Source organism: Branchiostoma floridae, chromosome 7, assembly GCF_000003815.2.
Source record: "Branchiostoma floridae strain S238N-H82 chromosome 7, Bfl_VNyyK, whole genome shotgun sequence".
NCBI classification, from domain to species: Eukaryota; Metazoa; Chordata; class Leptocardii; order Amphioxiformes; family Branchiostomatidae; genus Branchiostoma; species Branchiostoma floridae.
The window spans coordinates 12,614,800-12,637,492 of NC_049985.1; the positions used below are offsets into that span (position 1 = coordinate 12,614,800).

At 44.5% G+C, this 22,693-nt stretch overlaps 3 protein-coding genes across 3 annotated transcripts in view; 1 reads left to right on the forward strand and 2 right to left on the reverse strand.

The window, feature by feature from the left end:
• Positions 1 to 242, reverse strand: part of LOC118420037 — an 8,196-nt gene extending 7,954 nt beyond the window's left edge. The window contains exon 1 of the mRNA XM_035826743.1: positions 126 to 242. Coding sequence (XP_035682636.1) covers positions 126 to 218 — 93 coding nt within the window. The 5' untranslated portion in view covers positions 219 to 242. The remainder of the gene's footprint in view (positions 1 to 125) is intronic.
• A 2,778-nt stretch (positions 243 to 3,020) lies between these two features.
• LOC118419454 lies at positions 3,021 to 14,808 on the forward strand. Its single transcript, XM_035825831.1, has 15 exons — positions 3,021 to 3,268; positions 4,689 to 4,795; positions 5,354 to 5,425; positions 5,832 to 6,065; positions 6,469 to 6,695; positions 6,978 to 7,100; positions 7,499 to 9,687; positions 10,176 to 10,331; positions 10,698 to 10,954; positions 11,460 to 11,616; positions 12,267 to 12,425; positions 12,765 to 12,947; positions 13,089 to 13,180; positions 13,481 to 13,666; positions 14,121 to 14,808. The coding sequence occupies exons 2-15, from the start codon at positions 4,745 to 4,747 to the stop codon at positions 14,172 to 14,174; spliced, it is 4,140 nt and encodes a 1,379-aa protein (XP_035681724.1). The 5' UTR covers positions 3,021 to 3,268; positions 4,689 to 4,744; the 3' UTR covers positions 14,175 to 14,808.
• Positions 14,218 to 22,263, reverse strand: LOC118420038. Its single transcript, XM_035826744.1, has 9 exons — positions 22,029 to 22,263; positions 20,482 to 20,728; positions 20,015 to 20,170; positions 19,644 to 19,825; positions 19,264 to 19,509; positions 16,215 to 16,461; positions 15,682 to 15,837; positions 15,280 to 15,461; positions 14,218 to 15,142 (listed from the first exon to the last, which is right to left on the reverse strand). The coding sequence occupies exons 1-9, from the start codon at positions 22,227 to 22,229 to the stop codon at positions 14,894 to 14,896; spliced, it is 1,866 nt and encodes a 621-aa protein (XP_035682637.1). The 5' UTR covers positions 22,230 to 22,263; the 3' UTR covers positions 14,218 to 14,893.
• Between the last annotated feature and the right edge of the window lie 430 nt (positions 22,264 to 22,693).

The following is a 22,693-nucleotide window of genomic DNA, read 5'->3' on the forward strand; positions in this document are numbered from 1 at the left end:
AAGCCCGATAAAAACGACTAAAAAGGTTTTAAAAAACAGCCGGAGCCTAACCTCTGCTTGGAGAGTAGAATATTATACATAACGTGACATATGCAGATTGAATGGCTGTATTGTGTATACCGTACCTGGTAATACGGAGACGGGTACGGTACCGGGTACTGAACCATCCCGGGGACAAGCTGGCTCTGCTGGGCGGGAGTAGACGCACCACAGCCCATACTGGTGTCCTATGTTACCCTGACGCAAACACAACAGGAGTTGCTTGTTAGATAGATACAATCTCCTTAAACTGATAAAGGTACAAAATCATCTTTAACACTTTCTATGGGTGAATTTTTGAAAACATGATTATAGGCATACAGGTATACAGATACAGACCACTGAAAAGCTAGGATAACATTCGTATTTACTCAGCGGCACAGCGGTGCTAGTGATACTATGTAAGTCATGATCTACACTTCAGGCCAGTAGTAACGTTATCAAAGATTCATGAACACCACGTACATGTACTAGATCTGAAAAATCTTTGTAATAAGACATCTATGTACCATGACTTATCCGATTGGTTGTTGTTCACACGAGGTAAAAGTTCGTGTTAGTACACCGTGGTAGAGTAAATACAGTATCGCCATTAGGCGTATTTACCTTGTGTCTTTCTGGGGTCGCATGATACCGAGTTTATTCCACCAACACTGAATCTATCTCATATAGTTTGATCCTGTTGTGTGGCTCTCCCGATATGCCCCCCCCCCCAGCCCCTTGTCACCTGATCGGTCTAACCAAGACCCCATGTGAAACCATGTGATAATCATGCAATCCTATTCCGTCCACATTACAAATATTCACCTAGCAAATCTACAACAACGCCCCCCCACACACACACACACATTCGTACTATGGAAGTAGAACCTTAAACCATGTTAGATACAAACTTTTTATCAGCCACACACCTTAACTTGAGTGTGGTGGCGCATGGGGTGGCAAGATCCTTGCTGTATCTGTACCAGGGTATGTTTTTACAGGAAGGGGTTCTGTATCTGTATCTGTATCTATATAGCCGGCCGTATAATCGCCCTTCGGCGTAACACACCAGCTTCGCAGGCACGCGGTGCGGCAGCAGCTGGTTATATTACACTGAACGATCTGTCACACCTAACTTTGGGTTGCTAGCCCTTCCCTGTTTTAACGTGCTTGAGACACATTGTGGGGGGGGGTTAACTTTTCCAAACCTATCGAAAGTAAAACGTTTGTCACATCAAGCACCTTAATTACGTCCATGGCCACAAATTGTATGTTTTACTACAGTAAAATAGAATTCAGTTGCAACGTGTTTTTAATCATGGCACCTTCGATGTGGCTACGTATACAGTGCTTCACTGACTTAGGATTCAGTTTCCAACAGGGACTCTAGATTCTGTACCACTGTAGGCCGGTGTGAGTGTGTGTGTGTGTGTACGTGTGTGTGTGTGTGTGTGTGTGTGTGTGTGCGTGTGAGTTCATTCTAGCTTGCCACATACTCTATAACAACATGTTTTATAGCAAGACTGATATTTCTTCATAGTATACAGCGTCAGTCGCAAGGCCAATGGTTTGCACCTAGACGTTTCTTTCTAATCAATTCTATGTAAGAATTACCAAACACACCAAAAAACACAATTACTTTTTGCCCTTTTGTCTACACTACTTTAAGAAAAACACATAAACGGATCGTATATCTCGGAGAAAATGTGTCTTACCTTAGTCCCAAGGAACACTGAAGTGGTAACTACGACTTCGTCAATGATTAGGTCCAAGAAAGCCGTATGGACGCCGCAGGTGTACTTATAAACACAACAACAACCACGACAAGGCAGTCTCACCACGTAACACACTGTAACACAGCTATGCCGAGGTCCAAGGCAACTGCTTTGTTTTAAGAATGTGTCTGACTTGCTCCAGGCGACGTCATACGAAACCCTTCGACCAGAAAGCTGCCCATTGTGACGGTAAACACGGTGCACAAAAGGTACTTGTAACTTAGACGAGCAAAGTTCAATGGTACAAGGTACAGATAAGTGCAACCTGGTGAGGGAGTTAGTTCACTCATTAGGACAGTATGACATCACCTCGTGCACTGTATGTGTGAATTCTACGGACATTCGTTCTTGAAAAAGAAACACTAAGAATAAAGGGGGTGAGGTGGCAATGTCAATGATTAAATATCTTTGTGACACGTGTGTATCTGCACGACTTAGCAACGCAGACTTTGTTTACATGGCTCTGTGTACAGGGCATTGTGGCATGTACTGGAGGACACAAAGACACGCTTTTAGCGCGAGGACGATCTAAAGAAGTCCACGTTGAACACGACTCGAACTGTGGAGCGTTAAAGTTAAACCGTCATCAACACCACCTGGATTGTTGTACGATCGCACCGGCAGTCTTGGGACAGCCGTGCATGTTTCCTGCAATAGTCAAGTGTCAATCCTGATTAAATCAAGTTTTGAGTTCTGACAAATTCATGCTGTGAGAAATTTATCATATAACAGTTACACTTTAAGTAATATTATGATTACACAGGAAGGCATTATAGTTGCAGTATTGTTGTTTGTTTGCCTGTTGTAGGACTCCATGATATTGACTTGCATCATATATAAAATATTGCAGGATTTCGGCCTTTATCATATTTTTTTATGTACCGTCATGGTGCACATAAAAGAGAATATGGCCGTAACGAAAAATCAAGAGAAAACTCAGCTGCATTCCTTTTTGGAACAAAAGGGCATATATTTTGTTTGATGTCTTTGAATTTCAAAGTAAATCTCAAAGTATGAAATCTTGCAACATTCCCAGGACTGTAACAATATTTGTTCACAATTCAAGAATTTGAACAGAAAACGTCTTCTATTTAAACTGAGGGTGAGAACAACAGGCAGTTATTTACCTACAGTTAATATATGCTGCCGGTGCAAACAATACACCTGACATGTATACGTGACCATTGCAATATAATCCCACTCCGTGAAAAATGAGAACTCCATGTTACCATAGCGCTAGATGTCAAGCCAGGGGGGCTGTATAAACCTTAACGTGTACTCCTTACTGAAGGGATAACACATACACAGAATAGTACCCACTCAGCCATAGCGCTTCGTAAGACCCGGAGCTATGTCTGTAGGAATCCAGAATCACGCACAGGAACTAGCTGACAACACCGGACGTCAAACGGACTTGGTCGTCCATATTGTGTTCCCCGTACTCTACGTTGAGTCCTTGTTCTTCAGAAAAGGTGAGTGAAATTGATTAAAATCACATTAGGTGCTCATCTGTTTAGCGTCCTACACATACCTTGACGCTAAGATACTACTGCGAAGAGTAAGAACGCCATGGAGCTAGGTTCGTAAACGAGTTTTTATTTTGAACTTAGGCCACTCTGTCAAAGTTCAGAAGACTTAGTCGTTGTTCTTTCTGATATACATGTATTAGAATCATTTCAGTATTCTAGTGAAATTGAGCAGTAATGAATTTATAAAGAACGTTTTGAAAGTGTATGAACCATAACGTTATGTTTTGTTTTTCATATGTGTTGTGGCCTGTAAGGCGATCCAAGAGTATGACCCCTGCACTTTGTTACGATAAACCATTTGTGTCAGGCAGAATAAATCGGGGATCGAGTGTGTTTATTGTAGGGACATGTTTTTTTTAATGAGGTAAACAGAGTAGAACGGAGCCAATAGGGTCCTACAAAGCCGATGCAGACTTGCATGTTCGCAATATCGCAGTATTACAGTATATTTTATGAGAAGCACGTAAGGTGGTTCCCTGCAATGCTGTGTTTCATACACGTCTTTTTACAAACATGACAAGTACTGCATGTTGACACAACAATGTCTGTTTACAATCTGTTCTCGAGAAGGGATAGTTTGGGCTAGAAAGTCATCTGGTTTCTTCTGGTTGTCACAAACATAGATTCTGATTTTCATCCAAAGCGAATGGGAGCCGACACGTTAAACAATATGATTACCCTGAATCAGTTCAGAAACCGTGTATCGTTTTCAAACTGATTTTTTGCCATGTTCAACGCAGTCTCTGTGTGACATTTGACGTTGGTTATGTAAGCCTAGACTTTTTCATCCAGACTATCTGTAACTTACCGGCGAAAGTGCGGACCATGAATTTATCTTCAATGATTACTTTGTATCAAGCTCACCGAGCTAAGAACAAGCTTTCTGAGGTTTTTGAACTCAACTACATAGTGCGACGACAACAGCTGCTTCAGCTTTAAACAGTTTGGGGTACAAAGTATACAGTGGCGGCCAGGCACCGTTTCAGACGACAGTTTACTTTTTCCTCTCAGTCGTGATCTCTTGTCACGATGTTTATTTTGGACGACCTTAAGGTAGAGGAAAGTAACCCTACGCTTTGTCAACGACACTTTGGTCACTAAACCAACCTATCATTTAGGCACACAACAGTCAGACTCAGCATGATTTGTTATTGTGAACATGTGTACTCCTTCTGCTGCGCTGAGAAATTGTAATATGGTCGTTGCTGGCGATTTGATCGCAATGCAGAACTACTCCATTAGTTTCGGTCCAGTTTTACGACGACAATACACGGTGCATATGGTCTCTTCTAACGTGGTATTTCATACTCCAGCGCACGTGATACAGCTGATAAGCTCTAATTACATCCCTCCTTCGTTACAGAGATTCTTTAAGGGAGTGTTCTCCTCACTTCTCCTTGTGGACGTCTTCCTCGCGATATGGGCTGCGGGTCTTCGCTCGACATGGCAAAGTCTGACAACGCTGCAAAGGTGAGGTCATAACATCACTGCCTTCACCCAGAATGTCGTGCGTTCGGTGGCGTATAGTATAGTCATAATATTATTCGGTGGCGAATTGTATAACTCAATAAGTTATAGGTGGATCGTAGATTAAGGTTAGATCCAGGAAATAAGAATCGCAAGGTAACAGTTTAGGATGACACTGACGAAAGACAGTGGGTGCTGTCTGAAAGGTCTGACCGTTTCCATATTATATCTAATTGCTTGAGTTACTTTTGCCTTCAGTTATAGATGGGTCATTCGGATATTAGTAATGTGGTTAGGACTCAGTGGATATTCTGTTTGTTCTTTTTTGTAAAAGGATTGGGGTACATTTATCCTGGATGCCTCTCTTACTTGATCCTTACAAAATGGTAAAGGGACCCAGGGGGGCTAGGATATCACCCTAGCTAGGGTATGATGGGTTGGGACTGAATTAAGGATAGATTTCATCCCTTCTACTCTCTTTACGACGGAGGAATCGTCGACAGACAATTACTTACTGGCTGACTAACCAATCAGTGGCCAATGAATAAAATATTTTCCCAGAGACCACTTGGGCATGGAGTTGAAGACGGTGCAGGAAATGGGACAATCTTCTCACTTGAAGGAGCTCGCAAGGTGGGTGAAGAAAATTTCTCGCTAAGGTGTAGGGAATGTTCTATTCTCCTGTTTCTTTTCCATCTGTGTTGTTTATTTAGGATGAAGCAATATAGGGTTTTGACACACCCCATTTTATCGGAGTTCGCTCTTGCTTCATAGAAGCTGTCACGTTGATTGTATCCAGCTTTACGATATACATGTATAATCATTTTATGACCAGTCTTTGATGCCGTTTAAGGTATGGTACATATACTTTGAGTAGGGCAGGCTCTAAGAGGATAAAAACTGGCAAACACTCACTGTGTTAAACATATAGCCTGAAGAACTGATTACCTCGTGATGATCACTGAACTAGGTCTTTTATTCTCCATTTGTTATTATTGGTTTCTTACTTGCAAAATAACGATGCAAATCGCTTTGATAGCTTTTACATAAAGACTGGATGCCTGCAGTTCCGTCGGAAAACCGCCAGGGGTGGAAGAAGGCCTGCTCCATCTGCGAGCTCTATGACGACAAGCCTCAGACGACACCTACACCTGACGGGCTGATGACGTATGCAATAGTCGACACAAACCGAGAAACGAAACACGTGATCCACATGCCCTCATCCGAGACGGAAAACACGGTCTTTAAGGATATAGATGACTATGCTGTTAAGGTAAGTCAACACTTTCCTTACGGTGTCCATGCATATGGATGATCCATGATACTGAGGGGGACAATACGGTGTCATGCCAGAGTTTTGTCCAAGCAAAATATTCGCTCCGGCATTATCGATACTTTATAGTGCTTAGACCAACTGAAAATGTGACTTTACTTGTCCTAACGGCCCGGGGTTTTGGCTAACCCAACCCAATGGCAAACTCCAAGCGTGCACACTATCCCAGAGCAGAAATGTGGCGCGATGCAGGTACTAAGCTAACTAATGACTGTTATGTATATATTGCATATTTATTGCGTTATAAATGAATATATACTAAACATGGCATTGTGAATAATTGAATAACCCTGTTACAAAGACAGTAATAACTAAAATGGCTGTTATTCTTTTAATCCTGTAGACCCCAAAGTCGATGATTGAAAATTTTTCCTCTCTAATCGGACATCTAACGGAGCCGTGTACGACTGAGCTGGAGAAGGCGAGGGTCATCTTCAGATGGGTCACCTTCCAGGACATCGTCAACATGCAGTTCACGTCCGAACCGAAAGAGGACTCGCCCGAATGGCACCTAAAGGAAATCAAAGAAAAGAGAGAGTTTCATTCAGCTCTCTTCAGTCAACTATGCAGGTAGGTAATGACACGGATTGTAAATTTTGTAGGCATAAAAATCTCTACAGCTTCATCCCCGAAGAGCATAACTACAAACAGGTGTACATGTATATCATTGCAGACGAAGAATGTGTGCCTTCTTCCACATGACCTACTTGTTGTAACCGAGCTATCTAGGTGCTAAAATATTACACTAACTACAGACGTTTTATCACGTGTCGCAAACTAACAGCAAAGAACTGACATACTCAAATGTAGCCCCCATAACCGTCTTTTTGTTTGTTAACTGTTTGTCGACAGCCATGCAGGCCTGCGGTATGAGGTTGTGAATGGTTACACCAAGGGAGTGCGCTGCCTGCCAGGGACGTCGTTAGAGGGAACAGACCACAGAGGCAGCTGGACATTGGTTCTCATAGATGACAGGTTAGTAAGGCCTCCATAGCAGGCTCTTTGGGCCTTTTTTCCGCCTTTTTTTTTGTGCTCATGATGCACTTTTTAGCTGGCCCTTTTTTGTACTGGATCGTTTTACCGCCGGCCGGAGCATCTCATTATCCTACACAGAGCTCTGCTAAACCGGGGAGAAGTTTCCACTATATGTGGGCGTGGCCTCTAACAACCTGTCAGCCAATTAAAGAATCTCCTAAATGTTTTCTGTAAGTAAAACCGATTTTCTGACTTACTGACAGCTGGTACGTCAGAGGCCGCACGAACAAAAGTTGAAACCTCAGCCCGGTTTAGCAGATTTTCCCGAAGGACAAGGTGCATTGCATAGACCATAGGTGAGGCTTGTGTGTTGATTGTTGACTATCAACTCTCCGCAGATGGGGTATCATAGACACATCATGGGGTTCTCATCACATGATCGATGACGACATGGAGGAACTAGAAGAGGTGTACTCCGTCGAGGAGTTCTACTTCTTACCTGACCCAAGCCGCTACATCATCTCTCATTACCCGGATGTGGACGACATGCAACTTCTGCCCAAACCAATTTCATTAACAGACTTTGAATCTCACGTGAAATGCTGGCCCGACTTCTTCTCCTATCACCTTAAACTGTTGAGTCATCACCAAGGATTGCTGAAAACGACAGATGGCGAAGTTACCATTTATATCGGCTTCAGGCCAGAAGATCACAACAAAGTCAAGTTCACACACCATTTCAAGATGGCGGACAACGGAACAAAATGGCGGGGGGTCAATCTTGACAGATTCGTCAGACAATCGCGGAAGAAAGACGCGGTCAAGTTCGTTTCCTTCCCACCAGAGAAGGGAAACTTCTTGTTGGACATTTTTGTCGGAGTTGAGGGGGAGAAAAGTAACAAGTTTGTTTGTAAATACATGATAAGTTGTGCTGAGGCGCTAAGTGACACTGCGAACTGTCTCGTACCGGAGTGGCAGGGGAACTGGGGACCGGGAAATCAGGTGCTAGAGAAGGGTGTGGTGCCAATATCTCACCGGTCATCTACCATCACCTGTAAGGACGGCAGGGCACAGGTACACTTTGCCCTATCACGTGATCTCCGCTTCAGCGCTAAGCTGTACGAGAACAGCATCCAAGACGGGCACCTGCTACGGAACGTCGCGCACGAGGTACGGGACGGGGTGGTCACGTTTCACATCGCCAACTCGCAAGTGGGGAACTGTGGTCTGGTGATCTACGCTCAAGACGCAGCCGGCGAGGAAGAGGGCGAAACTCCACCACTGTGCAGCTACATCGTCACAGGTGGAAAAGCTGACATTGATCCATTTCCAGAAGTTTCCAACGGCCTGTTCGGACCTATCGAGCCCCTGTTTACGCAGCGCGGGCTATCGGTGAGACCAAACGAAAGTGCGTTCTTCGAGACCAGCACAGGAGAGGTGGACATCAGAATCTTCACAAAGAGACCGCTGGTGTGGTCTCACAAGCTCACATGGGAGACCGCTGAAGAGAAGATAGACTTCAGCAACCACGTGTTTCGTCAGACGCAGGAAGAGGAGGCGCAGTTTTGGCTCCGGCTGCCCTGGGAAGGCTGGTATCGGCTCGCTGTGTTTGCCGAAGAGCTCGGCCACGAAGGCAGTCTGCGAAACGTCACGAACTACTGTGTCCACTGCACAGGCACGAAGCCGGTGTGCGAACCGTTCCCTTCTGTCAATGGCGACCAGTGGGGCAAAAACGTGCCCACATTTCGTGACCTTAAACTCTCAACAGACAGCCATTCCGACGCCTACATTCCTTGCCGATCCCGGGAAGTTGAAATCAGACTGTCGTCTGCAATACGAGTAGCTTTTCTCAGTCAGTTCAGACATGAAGAAAAAGACATGTCGTACTACATGTGTGTGAGGTCACTCGATAATGGGAACAAAGGAGCGTTTCTTGTCCGTTTGCCCGAAAATGGTCAGTACTGCCTGGAGATCTTCTGCAAGGAGATAGACGACGAAGAACCCAGCACTGATGTTGTGAACTACTTGATACATTGCGAAAGCATGGCGCCTAAGAACGTCCGACAGTTTCCGCGCGTGTCTAACGCTTGCTGGGGTCCGATTTTTCCTCTGTTCACCGAGTTTCACCTCAAACTCGTCACTCACGCGGATCCTCTTGTTGTGTGCAATTCCGGTGCAATACGCCTGACTTTCGAAAACCCAAACGCAGTGGCTTTGACCTGGACGCTCAACCACTGGAACAACGGAGCAGAGAAAGACTGTAAAAACTATTGTTTCGTTCAGGAAAGTGCTGCAGAGGAAAACTGTTCTACTGCTCTCGTTCTCTTGCCGCTCAATGGTTACTACAAGTTCTCTCTGTACATTAAGGATACGAGTTACGGCGACAAACTATGCTGCGTTGTCAACTACCTGTTTGACTGCATGAGTCGGGTACAGCGATGTCCCCTGCTGCCGAGACCGCTGGAAGACTGGAGGCCGGAGTTTCGTGTTGACCAGCCCCTGACAAGAACACTTCCTATGGGAGAAACTGTTCGGTACAAGGTCAAAGTGCCCGGGGCTTATGATGTCGTCGTCATCACTTCAACAGGTAAAACAATACCCCCATAGGGCCTAGAGAAGGCAATCTATCTTTCTGTGTTAGTTACAGACTGGTATGTTGTTCATCTTGAAATCACCTTACAGCCGTAAGGCTTGGTTATAATTGCCTGGGTGCCAGACAGGATCGGGCAGCTACCCAGTTTATTCGGGGGCCCAAGGCATTCAGCCCGCCAATTTAAAATTAGAGCTCCGAGGAGTTTAAGCCCGAAGGAGAGGGCAGCGAAACTCCGAGTAAACTGGATAGCACCCAGGGTAGGTTGCAAGGACAGAACTGTTATGGAAACACCCATTGTTTATAAATGATAATAAAAACACTGCCTAGTAGACCTCACAAAGTCTACTAGACATACCATACTTTTTTGTCATGGAGAATTTGATGACCATAAGCACAGTCTCAATGGTGTTCCTCAAAGTGGTATTCCCTGCAGGTGATCAATCGCTTTGTCTCATTACGATGTTGCTCTCCGCTGTTTCTAGGCTTCTTGTGCCACCTGAAGCAGACGGCAGCAGGACAGTGGGAGGGGCAGGTCACCGTGCCGCCGGACGAGGAGGACCGAGGAAAGCCGATGACGCTGGCTGCCAAGTTCAGCAAAGACGACCGCAAATTCTCCCTGCTGCTGGAATACAGAGTCGGTAAGTTGAATAACTATCAGTAGAGTCCATACAGGACCTACGGGCCACAACAAACATTTCTAAGAAAATTTGTGGATTGTTACATCATTACAGAGAATGTGTAAGAAGCTATGTATTTGCTTTGTTGTTGCTTGTATGCTATTGAACTAGCCGCACACTGAACTTTTGAGGAGCTTCATACTTTATATTCTAGGGTTCGTAGCACCAGAGTGAGTTCACTGGACTCCTTTCATGTACAATATGGGATCTGAGAGGTAGTGGTCATAGCGAGACACTTTTTGTTACAATGCAGCTACGGTACTATGATTGGCAGGTGCATCAGACGTTTTCACGATAAACTGTATTTTCTCTGACGCCTTACTTCAGGTGACAGCAGTTCGTCAGTACGGACTGTACTGTTTGAGACAGACCAGAAGGGTGGAACAGAGACGATGGTGCTGAGAAAGGCAGTAGACAGGTGGCAGAGAAGGGAGGCCCAACAGGGGCTGGAGGAGGCCTACCAGGGGTTCCTGAACAGGTTCGAGGAGGCCATCGTGGCAGACATGGACCCTACTCCCGTCGTTCCCAGGCTGGTGAGGGAAAACATCCTGACCGAACGAGAAGAGCTGAGCTGTAGGGAAAATGTGAGTCACACATACATCTGTATGCGCATATGCATGTTTTCTGCGCTAATCAAGTAAAGGAAGTGGTGAACACTTACAGAACAAGAGTAGACACTTTGGCAAATTACTTTGCGGCTTGCACTTCTATGCAAACTTTTCATATACATATAACTGTTATGACTTGTCCTTTTTTACCATTTGTCTTTGATCATTCTATTATACTCAACGCAAGTCTTTGAATTAATCTCTAGCTAGTTAAAATGATTTGAATCACTGTCCTTGTCACAAGTATGTTTCCTATCTCTACCACATGTATGCGTCCTACGTCTGTATCACATGCATGTTTCCTATGTCAATACTGCATGTATGTTTCCCATGCCTCTACCTCGTGTATGTTTCCTACGCCTCTACCACGTGTATGTTTCCTATGTCTTAACCAAATGTATGATTCCCAGGCCATTGTACTTGATATTAGCCTTCGGACGCGAACTTGCAAATAAACTTACTCAACGCGGTCTGCCTGCAGGTAATACTGAACCCCCCTGCGGCTAACCGGACGGTAGTGCGCGCGGTACGGAGGGAGGGAGAGGACGCCTTCCTGGCGTTCCGGGACTCCCTACAGGACTCAAGTCAGGTGGAGATAGTCAAGCTCCTTCAGGACGTTATCGTCGACCAACCAAAAGGTACCAGTCCAGCCTTAACTTCCGCAACGCGTTAGAGAGACGTTCACAAATCGGTGCATTGCCCGAGTCGTTATTGCCTTCTCTGCTTAGCACTCAGAAGGTAGAAAATAGTATAGTAGAATTTAGTTGAACACACATCACTACCAGTGGACTTGCCCCTGCTGGAGTGATTGCACACAGGTGTGTGGCCAAAGGGACATTGAAAGGGAGATGGTCGCCGATCTGTGCATTATGTGATGCGGGAAGGACTCAAACTTAATTCACGTTGCTTTATCATGTCTAAGATTGTGTTTCAAAAGGCTAATCAACTAAAATGTACTCAAATGACAACAAATGTTCGATTCAGCACCAAGGACAGCAACACTTAGCACAAGACCTATACGTTAAGAATGTTATTTCTCGGGTTGCATGACTTTCCGTGCCGGATTATGCTGCAAAAATGTAATGTATGAAAACAATTTTGCCACCCTTCAACCTGTGGCATATAATGCGGTTTTCAGGCAGAGCAAAGATACAGAGGGTCCACCTTCTACCTGTCCAAGATGGCTGTTCAGATGTATTTGACGTCAACTTAAAAAAACAGTGATATATGTTCAAAAACTAATAGCCTGGGGAAAGAGTACACCCTGGCATATATATTATGTTCCCAGACATGGCCGTGCGGAAGAAGCTCCATGACGCCATCAGGTCCCGGAACAGGAAGCGGCTGCTGACGGCGATGGAGGAGTACAGGGCGCTGGGGCTGAACGCGGAGGATCCCATCCTCAAGAGCGCCGAGAAAGCACTGGAGATGCTGCACGTTAGACAAGGTACTAACTCTGTCTTCGTATTCCAGCAACTGTTCAATTTCAACATTTCTTGCATTGAGGGTTAATGAAGACCGGTCATATTTTGGGATGGTCCCAATTGTCTTTGTCTTTCAAGTACATAATTATGTATTTTCTTACACAACTCAGTTTTGTATCTGTTATCTTAATTCAAATGTTGCAGGTTTTGTACAAGTTGCGGCAAGCAGCTGTTCACAGACAGACAGACAAATGCAAACAAACAAGCACAATCGCACACGCAAGCACACACCAAAAAACAAAACCTTCTTAGCGAAGGTACAACCAAATTTAATGATATCGTTTCACTATTACCTTCTCCAGTTCTCCGTGACGCCATCTCCGCTAGGCGGCGGGACCCCCTGGAGAGAGCGCTGTCCATGGCGGCACCCCACCGGCACGACCTGACGGACCTCCTGGAGCAGGCGGAACTCGTCATCGCGAGCCTGGCGCGTCTCGAGTCGTTACGTCACCAGATCTTGGAGATGAACCAAAGCACAGTATCAGGTAAGAGTGGTTTTTAGGCTTATTCTTGGATATCCACTCTCACGTATTTCAGAGTAACCGCTTGACGGGAAAGTCTACTAAAGTATTCGTCATCTTACCAATGTACAACTTAACTTTCCTGATTGTCGTCTCTCTCCACAGAAATCAGAAGTTACGCGCACCCACCTCCTGCCGTAGAGAGGGTCATGTCGGCCACGTTCCTGTTGCTTGGAAACCAAGAATCGGACATTTTAGTAGGCACTTTTCATGAACTTGTATTAACTACTAGTAATATTCAAGTCTTCGCCGGGTGTGTGTGTGTGTGGGGGGGGGGGGTGCTTTATAACCACTTTACTACTGTAGTAACACTGCCTATTGCTGAATGGATAAGGTAAAACACATTTCCATAGGCCATTTTCTATTGGCATTAACGTTGCCGATGTTATGCACAGTCAAGGAAAGTTCCATGCAGACATTTGTTTTAAATCCGTAGTTCTCAGAAATGCGTGTAAGCTTATAACGTGGAGGTAAGTGAAATATGACGTTGTTTTCAGGACTGGAAGTCTCTCCAGGCGCTGATGGGTAAGACCGGACAGGACGGCCTGAAGCGCCGTGTGCAGCTGTGCGAGCAGAGCGCCATCACCATGGATACGGCCATGAAGGCCAAACTGCTGCTGGAGGGGCTGGACCTGGGCGTGGTGAGGGATGTGAGCGCTGGGGCCGCCGCGTTCTACATTTGGGTGAGTATGTGTTTCCATACGGACATTGAGATGGGCTGTAGTCTGTGGTTGGAAGACAAGGGGCGATCAAGTAATAGATTTACATTTATGGGCGGGAAATATGAAGTTTGAGATTTGGTTCAAGTGAAAAGAAAGGAGGCTGATCAGGAATCAATTCCTATCCAATCAGAACACAAACAGGCACATCACTAACTCAACTTGTAGATAACTCTCTCTTGTCACTACAAACGAACTCCAAGACCAAGTCTGACTTACCATGCTGAGGAAGAGATAGACTAGTATAGACAGAGTGCCCTAAAGTAGCTATAGCAACTTTTTATTGTGTGTCATTGTAAAAAGTAAGTCCTAACATATGTTTTTAGGAGAGAGCCGTAGGTTTGCGACTTACCTAGACATCACCGTCTCTCACTGATCCTTTTCCCGCTAGATGAAACATTGCTACGATTTCTTCCAGGTAAAAGGACTGATCCGAGAGGTGGAGGACGCCGCTTCTGTACAGTCAGACTGAGGCATGACGTTTTTGCGAAGAACTACAGAGGGAAGTCGTTTACTTGGACAAGTTTTATTGCCCGTCGTCTCAAAACAAATACCCAGCACAGCAGACAAGTTTCACCTGCCTAGTATTACTATTCCTTAAGACATACTAACTTCAAGAAATACCTTTAGACTGTAAAGTAATATGAAGGCACAGAAAAGACTCGCCGTATTGTAGAACATAAAGATAAGGCAAGAAAAAATACATTTAAGTGTAGATCAAAAGTGTACCTTGCGTCTCCCAAATGCAGACTTAGAGATACTCAGAGCAGCCATGTCTAGAATACGCTGAACCAAACATCTCAGTTGCAATATTTAACAAAAAATCCAAACTCAATTTAACAAAGTAACCTAATTCTATTGTTGAAATAGTAAGGTTCTGATTAGATAGTTCTGATACATACACGAAATAGTAACATAATTAGATTCTTATGAGGCTTGATTTTCTGACCCAATACTCAATTGATTTCATTGATGCTACGTATAAACTTATTATGTTCTTACTATTTGTTGCAAAGACATGACGCATGACAAACGTATCACTTATATGCCACATTACGTATTATAACATGTACCGGTAGGCGAAAACAATAAACTGAAATGCTCTATGATATGCCCAAATACGTCTCTATTTTGTATCAAGCTGTACCCTTCCTTACAAAGTGAGGACTCTTCCCATCTTGTGGGTGCAAATCACGGAAGAAGAGTGAAGAACAGCCCTGCGAGGAAACACATGAGACCGACCATCGGCTTTGCTGTTCCCGCTGCCCCTACTGTACCACCGAGAACACCGATCATGCGTAACGGGCCCCCGCTGCCGTCTCCGATCTTCATCGGCAGGGCGTACACGATCGCGCCCTTCGTGGGCAGCTGGTCCAGGTGGGCCACGTTCTCAAACCCTGGCACGTTGGCTCCGAACAGGATTTGATGCACCTCGAACGTCTAAAGGTTTAAAACAAAAGAAAGAACTCGATTGGCATACGTAGAACTCGTATGAAAATGTGTTCTTCCGTCAAGCTGTAAGAATAAGGTCATGACTTTAGGTAGAGAAATACGCGGTGCAATGTTTTAGTACTTACAGTGGACTGTCCGTAGTCAAGAGAGGCCGTGTCGATACCAACAGCGTGCATGCCACGATTCTGCACGAGCCAACGAGCGCCATCTGGGTGTATTCCAGGGAAGTGCAGTAGAGACGTGTTCTTGGTGTCTGTGCCGAGGTACTGGCTCTTGTCGGGCCAATACTTGCCCCAACCGGTCTTTACTGCAAGGGAGTATGCAATACTTTATTGTAATCATCAAGGAATTTATTGTAATCATCATATAACCTCATTGTACTCATTAAGATAGGAATCATAGTTACTGCACTCAAAGCAAAGCATTTTTAGCATTGGATGGAAGGTAGCTGCATTGACCAGGATGATTGTAATTCCTGCTAATTATGCTAATATTGAGAATAAAATAAGTTACGAAATTATACCTACCAAACAGTAAGCAGCCATCAGGGATCCTGCCGTGCGTATTTTCCCAGTCCTGGAAGTCCTGTGCGGTGACCATGTATTCCGCATTACCAGTTGTCTTGGCGGATATGTCCACCACCACGGCTGGTCCCATCAGCCGCTCGATGGGAATGTCGTCCGCTGCAGGAAGATGTTTCATTTGCTAATTATTCCATTTAAACGTATTAGACGTATGCTATGTAAGAAATGTTCTTGGTGTAACTGTTCTTTTCATATTCAGAGAGTATTAGACTATGGCTATTATATAAGTTCCTCAGAATCACATTAGTATGTGCGTTCCGAATGACTGGCCGCCATCTTGGATCTATGCTCCCAACCAACATGGAGGCATTGCTCTGACGTCACGCAAATATGGGTAATAAATGATTCCCATAGAATCACATTAGTATGTGTTTTTCCGAATGACTAGTCGCCATCTTAGATCGATCCAACATACCAACATGTCGGCACTTGCTCTGACGTCACGCGCTCTGACGTCATCTATTTGAATGACTTACTTCTCCAATTGTTCCTACTGAAGTGCGCAGGCGCGTCCAGATGGGTACCCCCGTGTTCTGCCGCCTCCAGTTCAGAAGACTCGAACCAGAAACCTCCGGTTGTGTAGTTCCTGAACACGTTTGTCAGCCTGAAAGACTTTAACGTGGGCCAGTAGATGGTGGTCCCGTCAAATGTGTAGGTCATGTCAATCACCTTCGGGTTGCCCGGCAACACTGCGTCACTGGTGGTCAAGAACAACAGCGCAACCTGACAAAACCCAAGAAAAATGTTAGCACTTAGAAATGATGCAACCGGTTAGTTTTGCCGTAAATCAAAATCATCGCTAGCTTTGCAGGCATTGGCAAACGATCCATGCAGGGTAAAAACTATACCTCCATTGCTCATGGAGGTAACAAGTGGCAAAGTTGACAAGGCCACATGATGGTCCTAAATGGACGGCAGCGAAAGAAAAAGAGATTACATGCACTGGTGATCTGAAAGAAAAATCTAGCCTCGCCCAGCTCTCAGGCCTTCCATTTTCGTGCCTTCTCGGTCGGTAACAACTCACGAACGACCTTGTCACTCCGTGACATGTATTGTATTCACACAAATGCCTTCAAGCCAAAGCGCCTGGGCTTGCCCAGAATGTCCAGGCTAGCTAGTAAACATTGTTGTGTCATATGTCACTGTTCTATCTATGTTAACATCTCATTTGAACATGTCATCGCAAGCTTAAGTTCCATGACCTCATACCATTATCAAGTAATTTCTAACACACTTTACAATGCAAATGTATGAATTCCGAGCCGCTGAAGAATCCAGTTGAGGCTCTGAACTGTCAGCCACCCGTTCACATTAGCAATGTGACACCAACAATGCAAGTGTCCATACAAATGGGCAAATGGGCCAAGGAAAAACTGGCCTGCAAGGCTCAACGTATACGCGTAACGCTGCATTGTGTCATATCCCTTCCCTTTCAGATGCCTTCACCTTTTGTGTTCAAATAGTCTACCATAACCAGATAGACTAAATCCAAACTTTTGGGCAAAACAACTAAATTTAGTATTCATTCATAGCGGCTAAAGAGTATGTCAATCTATCGTTTTTGTCCCCCGGCCTCTCTGGACGTGGGTGGGTCGTTCAATGGTCTTGGTGGTATTCTATGCGGGAAAGATGAACAAAAGGAGCATGAAGAAAGTAGAATGATATGATTTCAAAACGCTAGTGCATTGGGATGCGCACGCATTTCAAGACCAGCAGGCCAGGATCTGTTCAACGTATGGCCCACGGGGTTAAATTTCGGCATTCCTTATTGTACACCATTCAATAGTCAGCCTGTGTTGTAACTACACTGTAACTAAGGTACTTTTGAGTAGCAAACCCATCAACTTACCCATATCAGGATAACGTGACGAGCATCCATGATTTACGATGAAAGACCAGAAGCGGAATTAGAAGACACCTGGACATCCGTTAAAAACAACTTGTCGGACCTTCGGGCAAGGCAAGGAGTGTCCAATCAGAAACCTGACTGAGAAAAGCCATTAAGATGTCAGAGGTCACATTGTGACGAAACATCAATCAAAGCGAAACATGTTGACTTGGAAAATAAAGCATCCGAACTAACTTAGCCTATATCCCCGACCAATAAAATAGGACAATGTGGGTTAGGGTGGGTTAGTGCACCATGGTTAGTGTTGTCAACAGTCCATGTCAAAGGTCATTAAACGTCACCTATTGTTCTTTTATCGTGGTTGTAATTACTCTCCAATCAGAGGTTAGGCTCTTTTGTCAATACAAGATACAAATACAAAATAGAATGCCAGATAAAAGCGACTAAAAAACCTTATAAAAAACAGCCGGAACCTAACCTCTGCTTGGAGAGTAGGTTGTTATCTCTAAGAAGGACCACAAGGAGGGTCACCTCCTGAAGGAGGTATTGTGGTTGGTCATGTTGATGTGTGGAGACTGGCTGCAGACAGGGCGTGCTGGAATACTCTAACTGCCTCATGCGTCGCACGACGTGGGAGCTACTAAGTCTAAGTCTAAGTAATGTTGATACCTTCGCAGCCAAAACTCACGAATCGATCCCTTCGCTGCATTCGTATGTAATTTTGCATGTCGTTTAGTATGCCCCGCATGATACACGCCGTTTTCTTTACATAGTAGCTGTTATTGTAGGTAAAGGTTCTTACCATGGCCAGTATCACATCCTTGATCATGTTTGCGACCTATCTAGACATCATCGTCTACCACTGATGCTGTTTACCCGCTACGATTTCTTACAGGTAAAATGACTGATCAGAGAGGTAGATGACGCCGCTTCTGTGAGATCCAGAGGAAAGACATTTCAAAACTTCAGAGAATTGTGATTTACTTGGAAACGTTTAATTGTCCGTCGTCTCTAAACAAATACCCAGCACATCAAACAAGTTTCTCCTGACTTAGTATCATTAGTTTTAAGACATACCAACTGAAATAAATACATTAAGACTTTAAAATCTATGAATTCGCAGAAAAGACTTGCTTCCGTAAAGTCACCCTCACGTATTTAGTAGAACATAAAGGTGAAGTAAGATGAATACATTTATTCGTAGGTCAAAATTTTATATCCCAAATGCAGACTTACAGATGTTCATAGTAGTGTCCGGAATAAGCTGTATCATACATCTCAGTTGCAATATTTAACAGAGATTCCAGACTTAACTAAATTCCTAAAATTCTACAAGACAGTCACAAAGCAATGATTAGATAGTTCCAACCGTAGTGACATAGAATCTTACATACACGGAACAGACTATTAGAATTTTTTTATTTTCTGTAGCGTGCCCAAGACACGTAACCGCTGTCATAGATGTTACATATAATCTTATACTGTGTTGCAAAGACATGACGCATAACAAACGTATCCTTTGTGTGTCATATTGCGCATTATAACATAGAAGGCGAAAATGATAAATTGAAATTGCTCTATGATACATATACCCAAATATGTCTCTATTTTACATCCAGCTTTAGCCGATTCAAAATCCGAAGCCTTCCAATCCCAACCCCGTGGATGTTAGATCACGGAAGAAGAGTGAAGAACAGCCCTGCGAGGAAACACATGAGACCGACCATCGGCTTTGCTGTTCCCGCTGCCCCTACTGTACCACCGAGAACACCGATCATCCGTACCGGGCCCCCGCTGCCGTCTCCGATCTTCATCGGCAGGGCGTACACGATCGCGCCCTTCGTGGGCAGCTGGTCCAGGTGGGCCACGTTCTCAAACCCTGGCACGTTGGCTCCGAACAGGATTTGATGCGACTCGTATGTCTGAAGGTTTAAAACAAAGAAAATAACTCTGTTGGCATACTTATTACTCTTATAAAAATGTGTTCTTCCATCAAGCGTTAAGAATAAAGATGACTTTAGGTAGAGAAATGCGCGGTACAATGTTTAGTACTTACAGTGGACTGTCCGTAGTCAAGAGAGGCCGTGTCAATACCAACAGCGTGCATGCCACGATTCTGCACAAGCCAACGAGCGCCATCTGGGTGTATTCCAGGGAAGTGCAGTAGAGACGTGTTCTTGGTGTCTGTGCCGAGGTACTGCCTCTTGTCGGGCCAATACTTACCCCAACCGGTCTTTACTGCAAGGAAATATACAATTGTACTAATCAAGCATCAAATTCAGCCTCTATTGCTATACACAAATCAACGAAACATCGAAAAATTTCTGTAAGCATCGGAGGATAGAGCAATGCTAGGGATGATTGTAATATTCGACACTAATTTTGGGAATAGAACAGGTTGGTTACGATACTAAATTTATTACCTACCAAACAGTAAGCAGCCATCGGGGATCCTGCCGTGCGTATTTTCCCAGTCCTGGAAGTCCTGTGGGGTTACCTCGTATTCCGCATTACCAGTTGTCTTGGCGGATATGTCCACCACCACGGCTGGTCCCATCAGCCGCTCAATGGGAATATCGTCCGCTGCAGGAAGTCGTTTACATGAATAGCATGTTGGTAGATAAAGACGCGTGCGTTATATATGAATGAAAAAATGTGTTTTCATCTCTCCACTTCAACACACCAGTTCTTTAAATGCAAAACAAAGCTATTCGTATTTAGACAGCACTAGACTATCGTAGATGAACGATTTCTTCAGAAATACTAGCTGTATGTTCGTTCGAGCGTTCTGAGTGTCTTGGATATTGGTTGCCATCTTGGATCTACCCACACCACCAAGATGGCGGCGGCTATATTCATGATATCTGACGTAAACATATCATTGAAGTACTTACTTCTCCACTTGTTCCTACTGAAGTGCGCAGGCGCGTCCAGATGGGTACCCCCGTGGTCTGCCGCCTCCATTTCAGCAGCCTCGTACCAGTACCCTCCAGCTGTGTAGTTCCTGAACACGTTCGTCAGCCTGAAAGATTTTGCCGTGGGCCAGTAGATGGTGGTGTCGTCAAATGTGTAGGTCATGTCAATCACCTTCGGGTTGCCCGGCAACACTGCGTCGCTGGTGGTCAAGAACGACAGCGCAACCTGTAACAGGAATCATTCTAAAACTTAGGAAGCAGGTTAGTTTTACCACTAATAGCCTCATCGGTAGCATTAGCAAACCGGTTTCACGCATCAAAAAACAAAGGATACCCTACTCTCGGTCCTTCGTTTATGTCAAGTTAGTGAACATCAGTGTTTTTGTGGGGACGACTGCGCCCGGCCCACTGTGCCGCTGCCAGTGGTATAAACCGCCATTTGAAGGGTTGATGGACTACTCCGTCACCTCAAACGTCTGGTTGCTAACGAGCTGACAAATCCAGATGTTCTCTACTAATCTTCGCCTTGGCTGGAGTATCACTTTCACTCTCCCAGACACTCGGCTACTTAGGATCCCCTTCGGAATGCAGACTAGCATGATGCAATTACGCACGCGCAGGAAATAAATTCCTGACATGCCTGTCCGATTCTGGGAATTCCGGACAAACGGACGCACACTATACTATTAGGCTCGCCACTGGGGCGTCGCCAAAATGAGGTTCAATGCATGCACTGGTGATCTGAATGAAAGATAGACACCGCTCCTACTAGTCCTAGGCCTTCCACTGTTGTGCCTTTCCCGTCGGGCGTCATTTAAAGATAGCAGCTGTATTTGATTAGAATTCCCGGTCACTACTACCCCCCACCCCCACCCCCAGTGAAACCTCTCCTTGGAGAATAGCATTGAATCAGAATGACCTTATCCCAACATGACGAGTGACGTCAGACATGTAATATGACACCAATCATCCATACAAACGCCTTCAAGTTCAAGCCAAGAACGTTATTAAACCTATTGACAACATTGAGGCATGTTCCTGCCCTGTGTTGTACGTTTCGAACAGTACGCACGTTAGCCTCCCACACAGGGTTGGCTCTCATGGCAATTACGCAAGGCATTACCGAGAGTCGTGAGTCAACTCTGTGTGGGAGGGTACACTGATGACCCATGTATACACGACATACCCCCACGACACATTATTGACTAGAGGGTTCATTAGCCTCTAGTATTCATTAAATCACGTTTTTCAGTCTCTTTGGCCACATCAGACCAGCCATGGGTCTTGGTCGTCTTCTGTCAGTACCAAATTTAGAAAGGATTCAATACGCCATTGCATTAGGTGGCGCACGCATTTAAAAAGATTATGGTAAACTTTAGGTCAGAGTACAGGATAAACATCGGCATTCCTTAGCTAACACTGGTTTATGTTCAGCCTGTGTTGTACCAAGGAACCTCCTTGTTTGTACTAAGCAATATTTCTTTACTTTGTAACTATGTGGCCGGTAACAAAGTCCGGCAACTTACCAACATCACGCCAATGTGAGGAGCATCCATGGTTTGACGATGTAAGCCCAGAAACGGAAGAAACAAACGTGACGTTACACTAGACAAAGGAACCTGTACAACGGCTATCCAAACAGAGGCTCTTAACGTGTCATAGGTCGTTCTGTTGAAATTCCCACTGTAATCTAATGCAGATCTATCATGTATTTGCTTGTAAAACATCTACTTAGGCCATGTTGATTTGATTGTATGGATGACATCCGCACGCGCATCAATTTTCCAAAAAAAGGAGGGTTCGTCCCTCAAATGGCAACCTCATTTGCATAATTAATGAGAAAATCTGAACGTGTTGATGTATCATGATTTTTTGTAAGTAGATAGCCTAAGTGATGCCTTACATAATGAAATACTAATTATGCAAATCAACAGCTAGTTTGCATAATTAATGAGGGAAACTTATAATTACACTTCGTTCCATGATAGGACTTTCAAACTTGTCACATGTAACTGAGAAAAATGTCAATAGATATTAATTATGCAGGTGACGACCTCATTTGCATAGTTAAAGAGAAAATATAATAATTCCATAGTGGTAATTTTTATGCTTTAAACATTAAGGAGCTAAGTGAAGGTGAACATAATTAGACATAAATCATGCAAATTAGTTTCATGTTTACATAATTAAT